We start from the raw sequence: 16,120 nt of genomic DNA, 5'->3' as shown, positions 1-16,120 counted from the left end.
ATTTACAATCTTGATTTTTGCCATATCTGTGAGCCAGTTGAACCATTACTTCCTTAATGGTTTGCTTTTTCTTCATTTTGAACTGCTGAATTTTTATTTTTTTTATTTGAGATATAATTGGCACATAGCATTGAATTAGTTTTAGGTGTATAAAATGATGATTTGGTGTATGTATATATTGCAAAATGATTACCACAATGAATTTAGTTAATATCCATCACCACATATTGTTACAAAATTTTTTTTTCTTATGATGAGAACTTTTAAGATCTACTCTCTTATAAACTTTCAAATATACAGTACAGTCTAGTTAACTAGAGTCACCATGCTATACATTACATGCCCAGAACTTATTTATCTCATAACTGGAAGTTTGTGCCTTATGACCACCTACACCCATTTCGTCCATCCTCCATCCATCTGCCTCTGGCAGTCACCAGTCTGGTTTTCTGTATCTGTGACCTCAGGGTTTTTTTTTTTTGTTTTGTTTTGTTTGTTTTTTTGATTCCACATATAAATGAGATCATATAGTATTTATCTTGTTCTCACTTATTTGACATAACATAATGCCCTCAGCATCCATCCATGTTGTTGCAGATGGCAGGATTTTCTTCTTTTTTCATGACTGAATAATATTACAGTGTGTGTCTATCTGTCTTTATGTATATATCCCACATTTTCTTCATTCATTCATCCATCAGTGGACACTTAAGTTGTTTCCATGTCTTGAGTATTGTAAATGATGCTGCAATAAACAGATTTTTTTTTCAAGATAGTGATTTCATTTCTTTTGGATCAATACCCAGAAATGGAATTGCTGGATCATATCGTAGTTCTGTTTTCACTTTTAGTAAACTCCGTACTGGTTGTAACAATTTACATTCCCACCAACAGTGCACATCTTTTTTTCTACATTTTTGCCAACCGTGGTATCTCTTGTCTTTTTTATGATAGCCATTCTAACAGTTGTGAAGTGATATCTCAGTATGATTTTTATTTCCCTGATGATTAGTGATGTTGCACACCTTTTCATGTACCTATTGGCCACCCTTGTGTCTTTCTGGAAAAATATCTGTACAGGTTCTCTACTTACTTTTTAATCAGATTTTTTTTGTATTGAGTTGTGTGAGTTCCCATATATTTTGGATATTAATCCTTTATTAGATACATAGTTTGCAAATATTTTCTCCCATTTGGTAGGTTGCCTTTTCATGTTGTTGAAGGTTTCCTTTGCTGTATAAAAGCTTTTTAATTTGATGTAATTCCACTTGTTTATTTTTTATTGTTGTTGCCTTTCCTCTGGTGTCATATCCAAAAAGCATTACCAAGACCAATGTCAAGTAGCTTACCCCTTATGTTTTCTTCTAGGAGTTTTATGGTTTCAGATCATATGTTCAAGTCTTTAATCCATTTTAAATTGATTTCTGTGTGTGGTGTAAAATAGGGGTCCAGTTTGATTCTTTTGCATGTGGCTGTCCAGTTTTTTCCAACACCATTTATTTTTCAACATCATTAATTGAAGAGACTATTCTTTTCCCATTGTATGTTCTTGGCTCTTTTGTCATAAATTAATTGATCATATATATGAGGGTTTATTTCTGAGCTCTCTATTCTTTTCCATTGATTTGTGTGTCAGTTTTTAAGCCAATACCATACTGTCTTGATTACTTTAGCTTTGTCATACAGTTTGGAATCAGAAATCATGACGCCTCCAGAAAAAATAGAAAGAAAGCATGATGCTTTGTTCATCTCTACCAAGGTTGCTTTGGCTATTCTGGGTCTTTTATCATTCCATACAAATTTTGGAATTGTTTTTCCATTTCTATGAAAAAATACCACTGGAATTTTGTTAGGGGTTGGATTGATTCTTTTAGATTGCTTTCAGTAGTAGGGACGTATTAACAGTGTAATTCTTCCAATCCATGAGCTAAATATATATTTCCATTTATTTGTGTCTTCTTCAATTTCTTTCTTCAGTGCCTTATAGTTTGCAATGTACAGGTTTTTCACCCCCTTAGTTAAATGTATTTCTAGATATTTTGTTCTTTTTTTTCACACAATTGTAAATGCAATTGTCTTCTTAATTTCTTTCTGATAGTTGACTATTACTGTATAGAAACACAATAGATTTTTGTATATTGATTTTTTTAATCCTCTGACTTTACTGAATTAGTTGCTTAGTTCCAACAGTTTTTTGGTGTAGTTTTTAAGATTTTCTATATATAACATCATGTCATCTGCAAACAAAGACACTTTTTTTTTTTTTTTTTTCCATTTGAGTGACTCTTTGTTAATTGCTCTGGTTAAGACTTTCAGGAATATATTCAATACAAATGGTAAGAGTGGGCATCCTTTCTTGTTCCTGATCTTGGAAGAAAAGCTTTCAGTTTTCACTCTTGAGTATGATATTAGTTGTGGGCTTATCATTTTTGCCTACTTTCTTTTTGTACCCACTTTGTTGAGAATTTGTGTCATAAATGGGTATTGGGTTTCTTCAAATCCTTTTTCTGCAGCTATGAGATGATTATATGATTTTTAACCCTCATTTTGTTGATATTGTGTATCAATTGATTTGCAGATGTTGAACCATCCTTGCATTCCTGGAATAAATTTCATCTGCTTATGGTGAATGATTCTTCTAAAGTGTTGTTGAATTCAGTTTGCTTAAAAAATTGTTTTTCTTGGAGATTTTTGCATCTGTGTTCATCTGGGATATTGGCTTGTAATTTTCTTTATGTGTAGTGTCCTTGTCTAATTTTGGTTTGGGGGTAATGCTGGCCCCTTAAAATGAATTTGAAAGTGAACCCTCCTCTTCAGTTTTTTGGAAGAGTTTGAGAAGATTGATGTTAGTTCTTCTTTAAATGTTTAGTAGAATTCACAAGTGAAACCATCTGGTCTTCGACTTCTCTTTGTTGGGAGGTTTTTGATCACTAATTCAATCTCCTTACTAGCAATTGGCCTGATCAGATTTTTTATTTCTTCATGATTTAGTATTGGTAGATTGTAGGTTTATAGAAATTTATCCATTTCTACTGGGTTGTTCAATTTTTCAGCATATAATTATTCATAGTAGTTTCTTATGATCCTTTGTATTTCTGGGGTATCAATTGTCATGTCTTCTTTTTATTTTAAATCCTCTTTTTTTTTATGAGACTAGCTAACGTTTTTGTCTGTTTTGCATATCTTTTCCAAAACTCAGCTTAGTTTTGTTGATTTTTTTTCCTGTTGTTTCTCTAGTCTCTATTTATTTCCACTATGATCTTTGTTATTTCCCTCCTTCTACTAACTTTGGGCTTACTTTGTTCTTTATGTTCTAGTCCCTTGAGGTATAAAGTTTAAGTTGTATTTTTGAGATCTTGTTTCTTAATGTATGCATTTATCAGTACAAATTTCCCTCTTAGAATTGCTTTTGCTGCATCCCTTAAGTTTTGCTATATTGTATTTCCAGTTTCAGTCTCAAGGTATTTTTTTATTTCACTATTGAATTCTTTGAGCCATTGTTTATTTAATAGCATGTTGTTAGATCTTCACATATTTGTGAATTTTCCAGGTTTCTTTTTGAAATAGGTTTCTAGTTTCATACCATTATGGATGGGGAAAATGCTTGCTATGACTTAAGTCTTATTAAATTTATAATATCTGACTTACGTTCTAATACATAATCTATCCTGGGTAATGCTCCATGTGTCCATGCTAAAGAAAATGTGTATTCTATTGCTTTTGGATGGAATGTTCTGTAAATGTTTGTTAAATCCAACTGGTCTTATGTGTCATTTAAATCCAGTGTTATTTATTTTCAGTTTGGATGATCTATCCATTGGTAAAAGTAGGGTATTGAAGTCTCCTACTATTAGTGTATTGCTGTTTATTTCTTCATTTAGATCTCTTAACATTGCTTTATTATTTTGCTGTCTCTTAGTTTGCTATAGTCTAACGGGTCTCATGGACGCAAGCCCTGTAGGCTTCCAAAGCTAGATGTTTTAGGGTGGAAGTAAAAGTTGGGGCATCAGGTGTGGGTTTGTGAGGAGCCAAACCTTTCACTCTGCAGGAAGAAGCTGGGAGTTGTGGGTTCCTCCCAGTTTTGTGTCACTGCACTGGGCATGGGATATATGGTTAGTGTGTTTCTCAGCTTCTCCTACCCCTTCGATATGGGTTTTTATTCATTCACCCAGTGTGTAGGAATCACCCTGTGAGTTTCTGGATTTCTTTCATAGGGAATTGTTCCTTATGTAGCTATAGATTCAGTGTGTTGATGAGAGGAGGTGAGTTTAGGAACCTCCTATGTTGGCATCTTGAATCAGAACTCTATAATCTTTTCTTAAGACTTCTAAATCCCTAAATCATCTTCCAAATGAAATTGCTTTGCTTTTCTGAAACGTGTTTATATGATGTGGTTTTTTTTTTTGCACTATTACAGAATTTTACCCTAATTTCCAATTTAAGTAGACAGTCCAGTGATTATCTCTGACTTAGTAATATAAAAGCTATAAATTGGATATTAAAATTTCATTTTCAAATGTAGTTGTACAGCTCTGTTCTGATCACTTTTTTTGGCAAAGGTATGTGTATTTTGTAATCCAGCATCCCATAGGTACTGTATTAAGTAGTGTATTAATTACTTCCTATTGTCATAATCACTTTATTTCACCAAGTTAATACCCCTACTTTTTCTTGTAACTCAAGAGTTTGTTTCCTAACAATCTTCATCTCATAAGTTTGAGTCCATTATAACTCAAAAGCAGAATAGATGATATATGACTCTTTTGAAATTTTACTTCATTTAAAGGAGGCCTATTCAAATATGCAACATTAAAACATATTAATTACATTAATGATATTGTTGAGGATATCATTAGTAAGATAAAATATTTTATTCACCTTGATTTTAATGAATTCATGCGCTATATCTTTATGTGAAAATGGCTCATAATGAGTCTTGATAATGGGTAGGCAATTGCAATTAAGACACACTTCAGTCTATTTTTAAGAGAAGATTTAAAAATTATGAGTTATATTTCATTTAGTTTCTGTGAAGATGGTCGTATCTTTTAATTATGTTATTTACTATGTAACATTATTTCATTGTAGAAAATATGTAATTACATGCTTATTAGGATCTTAACAAGTTAATAGTGTAAAATGATGGTCTACAATGTTGAAACAGCTTACAGTATTAAGTCATTACTGTTCAGTTCTATTTCTGGTTAATAGAGAATAATAATATGACACAACATATTTGATTAGGACACAGGAATAAACAAGTCATTTTCAGACTTCACAAATATGGTATATTTTAACATAAATTCCTATTATACACAAGGAATTATTGTTTGAAACAGTTGCTCTGTGGTTTTTAATATTGACTGTGGAACTACTTTAATGTCAAATCCAAGAAGAACAATAGCTCAGCAGAGGTTGTAACATATAATGGGTTAAGATGGCAGTTAATTTATAAAACTACTGACCAATTACCATTACATTGATGGTGATAGGTCAACTAAAACTAACGCTAAAACTAACTAAAACAAGAAATCTTGGAATTTCACGTGATCACTTCTCATGCAAATGAAAAGGCTTATTGTTACCATTAGAAGATAAATATATTTCATATATATAGATCCAAGTTAATCTCAATTCAAAACCTAGTATTTTGCAGGCTAATTATAATTAGCCATACAGTTTTCTGTTCTCTCTTAATCATAAATATGTTTCTTAGGAAAATGAAATGTGTAGCAAAAAGTAGTACAGGAATATTCATATTTGAAGGCATTGTCTGCTTTTCTTTATTAATCCTTGAAATCTCAGTGGTAAGGACTTATTGTAACTTTTCTTCATTTTTTCTTCTGTAGTCACTGGAAGAATGTTCCTAGTGTCTCTCATTCTTAGTTTCAGAAGCATGATTGATTACATACACAATCACTGTCTGTGGGAAGGAGAAAGATAATTTTATTTTCTAGTATTTTGTGCATTTATTTTTAAAAAATAGAAAGTGATATATGATTATTAATTATAAATGCATGCTACTTATTTAGGTAGAACTAGAAGGCAAAACTTTCCTCTCAGGCACCAAAAGTTGTGAAATACGTAAATGTTGTGAAATGTGAATCCAGAGAAATGAAACTACTAAAAGGAATTTGGTTTTAGTTGTACAGATTTTTTTTTTTTTAATGAAGAATGACAGTTGAGGAAGTAATCAAATTGAACTTGCTACACTGTTCCCACAAACAAACCAAAATGATTAAAATGAAATATTAATTTCCTTTGAATATTTAACTTGAATATTGAATACCTAACATGTTAATTTGTTAAACCTTTTCTTTAAATTATTGTTGTTTATTTTTGGTTCACATTTTTTCTTGGCTAGTTTATTTTATTTGGTGGCCTAAGAAGAATGAAGAAATTTTTGTTCGAAGTCATTCTTTTAAACTTTAGTTTTAAAAAAGGTTGGCTTTTTGTTGTTGTTGTTTTGTTATGTTTTTCCGTTTTCTGCTGAGTTTGTGTGTATGTGTGTGTGTGTCAAGTTGGGTTTATTGTCTACTATTATACATATGGTACATTTCTCTTTAAAATCAGACAGGAATATAAATATTTTAGTGCATAAAAATATTACTTTTACATCATAAGAAAGCTGTCAAATTATGCAAATAATGAAAAAGTACAGAAATTGTTCAAAAATAAAGAATTTTTAAAACTACAAAGCAGCAAATAAGGAACATACAATTACACTTAATATGTAACATTTAGAGAATAAAAGCAATGTTTTCAGTAAAATCTCTTAACAAAGACTTTAAGGTCATATCAGTAAGTTTTGAATATATGACTTTAAAAGTGAAATAAGTTTACGATAAAAACAACAAAAAATAGTTGTGTGTTTATGAAATCTAAACATGAGTTAATTTACTATCATAAAATATTTTATATTTGGTACCAGGACTAGTATAATGTTTCCTTGAGTTCATTTTCATTATTCTGGCAAGGAAAACCAGCAAGAAAATACTGCCTCAAGCTGCATACTCTGCTACTGTTGGTTTCCTGTAATGAAGCAACTGTGCAGACTTCGTATTAGTTCAATTTAAGTAACTTTTTATGAATTATTTAATATATAAATGTAATTTTAATTCCGAGAATATTGTGAAAGACCTGGAAAATAGATTACAGGAACTGAAAGTAGCACAGTCATTGTGTGTGTGTGTCTGTGTGTGTGTCTGTGTGTGTGTAACACACAGTAAATACGATTTATGAAATCCATTTTCCGTAGATTACTTTCAGGCTTTTTAAAAAGTAAAACTCTCCATTAAAAAAGCACTTGACTTATTTTCCTTATAAGCCATGCTAGCTAAAAATTAATTTTAAAAGGCGCGGGAGGTAAAGGGAGCTTTCTATTTCACTTATTTGGATAGAGTAAGTCTTCCTTCAAATAAAGATTCTTGAAGCAACATTAAGGATAATTGGTGATGGGCAACCAGGCATCTGAAAGAACAAGGAGTCCATCTTCCCTTGTTCTTGTCTGATTTATTTTCAGCGAAGAGATTCTGCCAAGGGATATATAGCTCCTTACTTTCAGGATGTTTTTAAAAACATGATCTCTGGAACTTTTGTATGCTTAAATTTTTTTTTATTTTGTATGTTAGGTGATCTGCATAATGTTAAACACTTTTTCTTTATATAAACCAATTAGTATTCTTACCTCTTTTCTAGTTTAAATGTATGTGTGTGTGTATCTCTGTAGTAGAAAAATACTATCAGTTTAAAATGATAAAAAGTTTCTTCTGTGTAGCACAGGAAACTGTGTTCAATATCTTGTAATAATCTTTAATGAAAAAAGTATGAAAATGAATATATGTATGAATATGCATGACTGGGACATTGTGCTGTACACCAGAAATTGACACATTGTAATTGACTATACTTCAATTAAAAAAATTTTTTTAATATATATATACAATGGTGGCAGTATCGTAGTCACTTGGTTTAAATAAATAAAAGATTCTAAAGCCTTGAAATTAAGATAAAAGAAAACAGGACATCAGACATTTTAAATACAACACTTTGTTGATCTTGTCTAATTTTAAATATTGAAGACTGCATAAATACTATGATAGAAAAATGTTCCCACATCAATCTGACTTAGAAAATAGGTTTATAAAAAGTTGTGTTGTCTTTAGAATAAAATTTATATAATTATTTTGTTTGTTTTACTTTTTCTTCACAATTGAGTACCATTTTGCCTCTCTACTAAAGTAGATTTGCTGTGAAGATATCAAGGGCTGTAAAGAAGATGTTTTCCTGAATTTATATTTTTTAACCCTTTGGCTATCATAATTAAATTTGTATAACTAGTTCATAATCTGACAGTAATTTTTGGTATTTTAAAAACTCAAAACATTTCTATTTATTATGGCCAGTTTTTATTTAGTGCTCTTATGAATTAAAAATTTAGTAATTTGTGAATTGTGTAAAATATTCAAAATAAGTGGAAGTGTAGTTTGTTTTAAAATAAATTACATGGGAAAACTGATTTTGTTATATGTTCCTAAACCGTTTTTAAATCAGTACTTTACATTTAATGCAGTAAATGTTAATTTAAGAAAAATATCTTCAGTTAGAAATAGGAATAAAAATACAAAGAGTCCTTAGCTGCAGTAATTCAGTTGTTCAAAATTATTAAATCTTATATAATTTACTTACTAAAAGAGTAAGCCAAATCCTAAGAAGAAAAATTTTGTCTTTGGAAATAAACTGTAAAATTACAAAGTTTAGTGATTAACTTTAAGAGCCTGTATATTTGAATTTGAAAGTGTTTGTGTTAACTGTTAATATCTCTTTTTTTGAGGGGAAGGTGATTAGGTCTATTTATTTTTGATGGAGGTACTGGGGATTGAACCCAGGACCTTGTACCTGCTAAGCATGTGCTCTACCACTGAGCTATACCCCACCCCCCACTTTCAAAATCTATATTATGGTTTAGTTCCTTTGACTTTTTCACCATTATCATCAAGTAATTAGGAGGAAGGTTTTGTTTTGTTTTTAATTTCAGTATTCACTGTTGTGATAATCTGATAGAGCTGTTCAACATAATATTATGGGTTAAAAATTTTTTTTGCGTTTATTTTTTAAAATTGAAATACACAACTTCTGTTGTGGATTAGCGAGGTGCTTTAAGCCCTGTTTCTATTCTCTGAAGGAACCTTCTACCAAAAGATAATACAAAAATATTATGATCATTCTATAAGATTGTTGCCTATTAGAGTATTGAACTAAAGAGAGAAGAGGTTCTATGATGTGAAGACTTATTGAAATTTTGGAGTACATACCATTTCAAGACCAGAAAACAGTTGAAGTCAAACTTCAGATTGAGACTTTTAAGAAAAAATTGTGTACATATATTTAATTGCAGCATCCACATGCTGAAAGAAGAAATTGTGAAAATAAACCAGCAAGCCAAATGCATGTTTCAGCATGGGAGGTGGCATAGTGAAATAAAAAGGGCTGATTTCAGAGACTGAAGAATCTACATATACCCCAGGATTATTAAAAGGCTCAAATGAAATGTTTGTGAAAACCATTTTATAAAACCTAGTACAAACTTTACAAATATAGGATAGTATTTGTTTTGGGGGGTAATGAATGCTTAGTTATTGCCACGTAACTAGGTTTTTTTCCCCCATCTTCTGGCTAGTGGTCAGTAGAGGTGTCTTCATTGGCTGTCTTAAAATCCTGTGATACAATACCGTGATGTCAGTCAGGGAGTAAATCTGCTGAGTTATTGAAAGAAAGAGAAAGAGATATGTGGTGGGCTAGAATTTCCAAAAGAATGAGTTGGTTCACAGTTAGTTTATAGCATTTTGTTCACCCCTAGATAATCCAGAAAGAATCTGAAAAATAAAGTAACTATTTTGGCTTATTTTCGAAACGTGATAAAAGTTTATCTTTAAGGATGGGTAATTAATGTTCTATCAAGATTTTATTTGCATGTCTTTCAGTGTAGCCTGCTGTGATTTTTTTTCATCATTCATCTCATCAAATGAATCAATGCTTTCAGATTATGAGACATTTAATATGATAAACTCTATAAAGAACCATTTTTCCTTCTTCCTTCTACTTTTCATTGATGTTTTGATATCCTCCTTTTATACAGGACTTTGCCTCTCGGGCTAAACTGGCAGTTCAAAACCTAGTACAGAAGGTTGGATTTTTTGGAATTTTGGCCTGTGCTTCAGTAAGTAAATTGTATTTTTATGGTAGATTTATATTGTTATCAAATTTATTTAAAGGTACATGACCAATTGAACAAAAATGTTATCAGCTTTAGGGAGTATATAATTTTATTAATCTATCATCTTACTCATCAAATGAGCTGTTTCCTGTTGGATATGTTCCTATTTTGTTTATTGACTTTTAAGCATTTCATCATACCATGATGATTTCAGATCTAAATGGCTTGATGTAGTAAGAACAACAGAGGCAAAATCCATCCTTCCCATGAAGAAAATAGAGTAAAGTGCATTTAACCAAATAACGGTGACTGAATTCTTTCCAGGGTTATAGATAGGTAGTCTTTTCGCGAAGTTTCAGGCACTAGTTATAAAGGAAAATTCATATAAAACCTGCCTTAAGTGATTTTAACACCTGGTTAGGTATTTGAAACATCTGTGGCAAGGTTAGGGCATCTTTGGCTATTTGTGTAAAAAAAACTTAATGTCTCAAATTGCAGATTTGTGAAAATGACATTCCTTGATGAGTTCATGTTTATCCCAGTCCTTCTCTAATGTAATAGAAACAGTTATATTTGAAATGGAGTATTTTGATCAGAATTTTCTTTGTTACTCTGTACACAATTGGTAGTTTCGTGGTGGATTTGGCCAAAGTGATATGATAAAATCTGCAGTTATAAGTAAAATTCAGAAAATTATTGTCTACTGACACATAGTTACTTTGTCCATTATATATTACTATCTCTTGGCAATACTAGAAATTTTCATAATCTAACTTTTCTTTTTAATGTAGAAGCTCTTTATCACAATATTGATCTCAACTGAGTAATTTGCAGGTGTGTTGTGTTGTGGTGTAGTGGGATGAGAACTGGCTTTGGAGTCAGGCTTACTTAGGTTCCTAAACCAGGTTTGCCTCTTAGCTGTGAAACCTCAGTCAAGTTAGTCTCTTTGAGCCCAAGATTTCTAATTTTTAAAATGGAGCAGTTAAGACACTCTGCAAAGGCTAATGTGAGGATTTAGGATATTATATATGAACTAACACAGTACCTAGAACACAAGTACTCAGCCATTTTTTATTGTTATTCATCAGTTTTGTCTCAACCACTGAGTGCTTGGATGAGGAAATGAAAGGGGAATTTCCTTTCCTCAAGGATCCTGAAGTCTAGTGAGGGAGACAGTTTAAATACAGTGGTAAATGAAAGGTGCCGTGGAAGCCCAAAATAGGATTAAGCTCAGAGGCCTAAAGGAGGATAACATCCTTAGCTGAGAGGCTGAGAGGACAGCATGGGAGCCATGTGGCTGCGTTGAAATCCTGCTGTGCTGCCACTGACATGAAACAAATTGCTTAACTTGTCTATCTCACTTCTCTTACTGGTAAAATGGATGTAATGATATTGTATATAGCATTGTTTGGGGGATTAAGTGAGTTACTGATGTAGAAACCTTAGAAAAATACCTAACAATTCAATATGGGGAAAATACAAATACCTTTAATTTATTACAGAAGACAATTATTCTTTAGCACTCATCTGTGCTTTTGTCTTAACCTGCTAGAATTCCACTTTCTGTATTAGCCAGTCTTCTTTGTATTTGACTAGGAATAGTCAATATTTAACATAAATTAACAGGTCAATTTGACCCTCTAGGAACTCTTTACTAGAAAAACTCTAGTATTAATAAGTATGTAGACTTGATTTAAGGTGTAAGAAGTTTATTAATTAGTTATTTTGTTAGCATTTAAACTAAGATAAACTAAACTCCTAGTTGGGGGAAAATCTTAAAACTACTTAATATGCTTTTAATTTGAATCTTCCTTTCTGTGTATTTAGTTAGCAGTTGAGAAAAAAGAATAAATAACATGCACGTGTCACAACAAATTCATTGGTTATGCTCTTCTGAGAGTATCCAACATATACTGAGGTGTCTGACATGTTAACACATTCTAATTTTTATGTACTCTGATTTACATATCTTGTATACTTAAAGTTAATTACCATTTCAATATGTAATGAAGTCTGATAATAAAGGAAAACAATTAAAATTTTAATTCATAGAGTTGTGAGAGTCATGAGAAAATATAAGAAATAACAGCTGTAAGGATGTAGAATTGGTATTGCTATTACATGGTTGTAAGATAGATGAAATTGCATAGAGCTTTTGAATTTGGATAAGAAAAAATAAAACTGAGTTATTGAATCCAAGTGTTATTAACAAAAGAATACTTGAATTCTGATTTAGTTATGGCATTGTTTTTAAAAGAACATACGTGACAAATATCTTTTAAACAACTGGGCTTTTCTTTGAAAGTTCAAACATGAAATTACATAAATTAATTGGCTTATAAATGGTTTGACCAACTGACACAAGGAGAAGAATACTTCTGTGGGAGAAAAATGGATGAAATGCTCAAAAACAGCTTGTGGTTTCTTTGCATTTTTACATGAAATTGTCCTTTGGCATTCCTGAAATGTGGGAATGTTCAGAAAAGGTATTTGTTGTGAATCACTCCTTTGTCTGGGACCGATTATTCACAACATATGAATCTGTGCTCTTGTATTTCCACACTTGATTTTCATTCTAAAATAAATCACATGGCCCCATGGCCGGCCTTGGGCTGTCATAAAATACAATACAAATAATGAATTTTTTTTAATGTTGAGAAATTAAAGCACATCCACCTATAAATATATTTGTGAATTTACAAGAATGCTTTCTATAGATTTGAGCGCTTTCTAGATAATCTTATTTTAAGCTAAAGATTTTAGAACCCTAGTAACTACTGAAATAATCTTAAGGCTTTTTCTTCATTTATACCTTACCTTATTTGTGCTAGAAACTTGTCCATTTCTTCTAGATTGTCCAATTTATTGTCATAAAGTTGTTCATAGTATTCACTTACGATTTTTTGTATTTCTTTGGTGTTGGTTGTAATTTCTCCACTTTCATTTCTTATTTTGCTTGTTTGTGCTAGAAACTACTTTATACCTTACCTTAAAAGTCAGCTACTGGATGGCCAAGTATCTACTGAATGGGATTAAATTCCTGCTGATCAATTGACTTTTTAAAAAATTTATTTTATGATTATTTGGGGGAAGAAGGGAGGGAATTAGGCTGGCTAGCTTGCTTGCTTGCTTGCTTGCTTACTTACTTACTTACTTACTTACTTACTTACTTACTTATTTATTTATTTATTTATTTATTTGTTTATTTGTTATTTTTTAATGGCAGTACCAGGGATTGAACCCAGGACCTCATGAGTGCTAAGCATGCATTCTACCACTTGAGCTATACCCTACCCCCTGATCCATTGACTTTATCCAGTTTTAATGTGATGAAAAAAGTATATTTACAGGGCATTAGCCATAAGTAATATAAGCAAAAGGACAGCTGGGTTTGCTTTGAACGGATTGGACAACCACCTGGGATGAATATGAGACCCAGCTTTTAGATACATTAGAATGCTTGTCCAGCCATCTAGACAGTCTAGTACTGATCAGGGAACCCACACCTCTCTTTCCAGTTGTAAACAAGGTGTAAAGCATAATTCCACACACCTATAGGTGGTAAAATTAAAGTGTTCTTTGGATTATATATGAATGTCCCATTTTAATTTTCTTTTTTTAAACAGATTCCAAATCCTCTATTTGATCTGGCTGGAATAACATGTGGACACTTTCTTGTACCTTTTTGGACTTTCTTTGGTGCAACTCTGATTGGAAAAGCAATAATTAAAATGCATATCCAGGTAATTATACTCTGATACCCTGCTTAATGGTGATGACCCTATTAAAAGTCACTGGAAACATATTTCTCTTGCTCCAGGATCCAAGGCAAATTGTAAAGATTTTGGTTCTGCTTCTTGGTTGGTAGTATGCTTAGGTTGTCACCCATGAAATGTCATTTAGAGGTTAGTGAATTTGGTGCAGAATTTCCCTTCTGTTGGAAAATTGTGCCTATTTATTATCTTTCTCCTTGTTTTATTTCTTGCTTTCTTTCTTCCTCTCTCCTTTCCTTCCTCTCTTTATTTTGCTTTTTTGCCTTGTGAAACTGTTTCTCTCTTTGTTCTTTACCTAACAAAAATAATGTTCTTATATAGGAAAATGCACACCATATTAACATACATAGTCCAAAAATGTCGTATCTCTACTGACCATGAGCTGGGGAAGTACTGCCTTTCATTATTTCTACTTTTCTTTCACACACTCTATATATAACACTTCCTCTCAAGGAACCAGTACCCTTTATAGAATACCAGTCAATGTGGAGAAGAATGGGGAAGAAAGGGAGCCCTGAGGTGGCAAAGAGATGTGGTTTGTGGTTAGAGAAGTGAGAATCTGCTAGTCTTCAAAACCACTCTGAACAAAATCTTTAGGGTAGGTGTGTGTATGTGTGCATATATGATGAGAGGAGAGAAAAGAGGCTAAGAATAAGAACTTAAATGAGAGGAAATAGATACGTGCTTCTAGGACTATGATATGAAAGGCAAATCTCACTAGAATAAAATAAAATTAACCTGAAAAGAGTGTCTTAATTAATGAGATTTGCAACAAGGAAGCATTCACCAAAGGACAGGCAAAAACAGTGAATAATTTCTTTGCCCTGGTCTGATTCCCTAATAATTAAAAACACTTCTATCCCCCAAGTTTCTGCTTAATACCTCTCTACCTCCAGTTCTTAGAAGAGAATGAAAAAGGAAAATTTCAGCTGCTTCTACCTGCCCAGTTTCTAATATTCGATTTTGGTGTTTGAGATAAATTCATTGAGCTTGTCATCTACTCTCCTGCCATGATAGTCACTCAGAATTTCAAGTATTTATTTTTCTTCCTTCAAGGAATATATTTTCTCCCACTTAAATTAGGTACATTGTTCGATGAAATGGGTTTTTAAATATTGGAATGCTAGTTACTTCGGTAAAGATTTAAAATCCCATGACAGGATTTTTCAGATAAACTCGTTTAACTTTTTGGAGTCCTTTGAAAGTAGTAATACCTAAGGAACAATAACAGATTATTTAAATTCCCTTTATAACAGCAACTTCTCTAGGAATCCATAAACTTTATACATCCTGCTTTAGGTGCTAACTTTCTGTAAATTGTAATAAAATGTATTATGCTAAAAGTACCCTACAGGGTAACTTACTGGACCTTTCATTACAGCGTATTCAAAAATAGTATATTTTTAAAACATCCTCAGGAAGTTTTTTTCAAGTTATGATGATGCTTAATTTTTTCATGTAATACTTCACACTTTAAAGTACTTAGTATGCCATCTGATTCAATTATTATAATCCAGACAGAGAAGGAGAAATTCTTACTCTCATTTTGTAATTATCAAACTTAGGTAAATAGGTGATAGTTGCCTAAGTAAGTAAATAACAGCTGGAATTTGAACCTGAGTGTTTCAGCTTCAAGTCCCGTGTTCTTTCCACTCTTTTGCGTTGACTTCTTAACTATCACTTACTTATATGATTAAGAAAATGGAATTATTTAATGACCTGCCAGGCAGTTGTCATTGCTTATCTCAGAACAATCCTGTGAAGTGGTAATATCTATATTTCATAGATGGAAGAAGCAAGTGTTAGAGACGATAAAATATATGGCTAAGGCCCTAGAATTCAAGCCAAACTCTGTAAAGTCAAAGCTCATTGTCTGTATCTATCTGGAAGAAAAAAAAAGAAAGCTAAAATCCATCTGTGTTTCTGAAAGGAAAGAATCTGAGTTCCTTCACTAAACTGAGACCATGGGCTATGTTTTCTGTGTTCTGTTGTGTGAGAGAGACATACTTTGTAAAGGCATACATCCAGATGTGGCTTGGGGCAATAAACATTTCTCATTCCTTGGGTAAGCAATATTACTGAGTGATATAAACTTTATAACTATTTCTGAAATAACAGCTCCCCTGTTATA

The 16,120-nt window shown here is 31.9% G+C and overlaps 1 protein-coding gene across 3 annotated transcripts in view; it reads left to right on the top strand.

The window, feature by feature from the left end:
- The window catches only part of VMP1 (vacuole membrane protein 1), a 105,783-nt gene that overhangs the window by 69,783 nt on the left and 19,880 nt on the right, over positions 1-16,120 (top strand). For all 3 annotated transcript variants that reach the window (XM_045513750.2, XM_045513751.2, XM_010951027.3), the window contains 2 exons: positions 10,139-10,219; positions 13,843-13,959. In XM_045513750.2, the coding sequence (XP_045369706.2) occupies positions 10,139-10,219; positions 13,843-13,959 (198 nt within the window). The remainder of the gene's footprint in view (positions 1-10,138; positions 10,220-13,842; positions 13,960-16,120) is intronic.

Source organism: Camelus bactrianus, chromosome 16 (genome assembly GCF_048773025.1).
Source record: "Camelus bactrianus isolate YW-2024 breed Bactrian camel chromosome 16, ASM4877302v1, whole genome shotgun sequence".
Classification (NCBI taxonomy): Eukaryota; Metazoa; Chordata; class Mammalia; order Artiodactyla; family Camelidae; genus Camelus; species Camelus bactrianus.
This window is presented reverse-complemented; position numbering and strand designations above follow the sequence as displayed.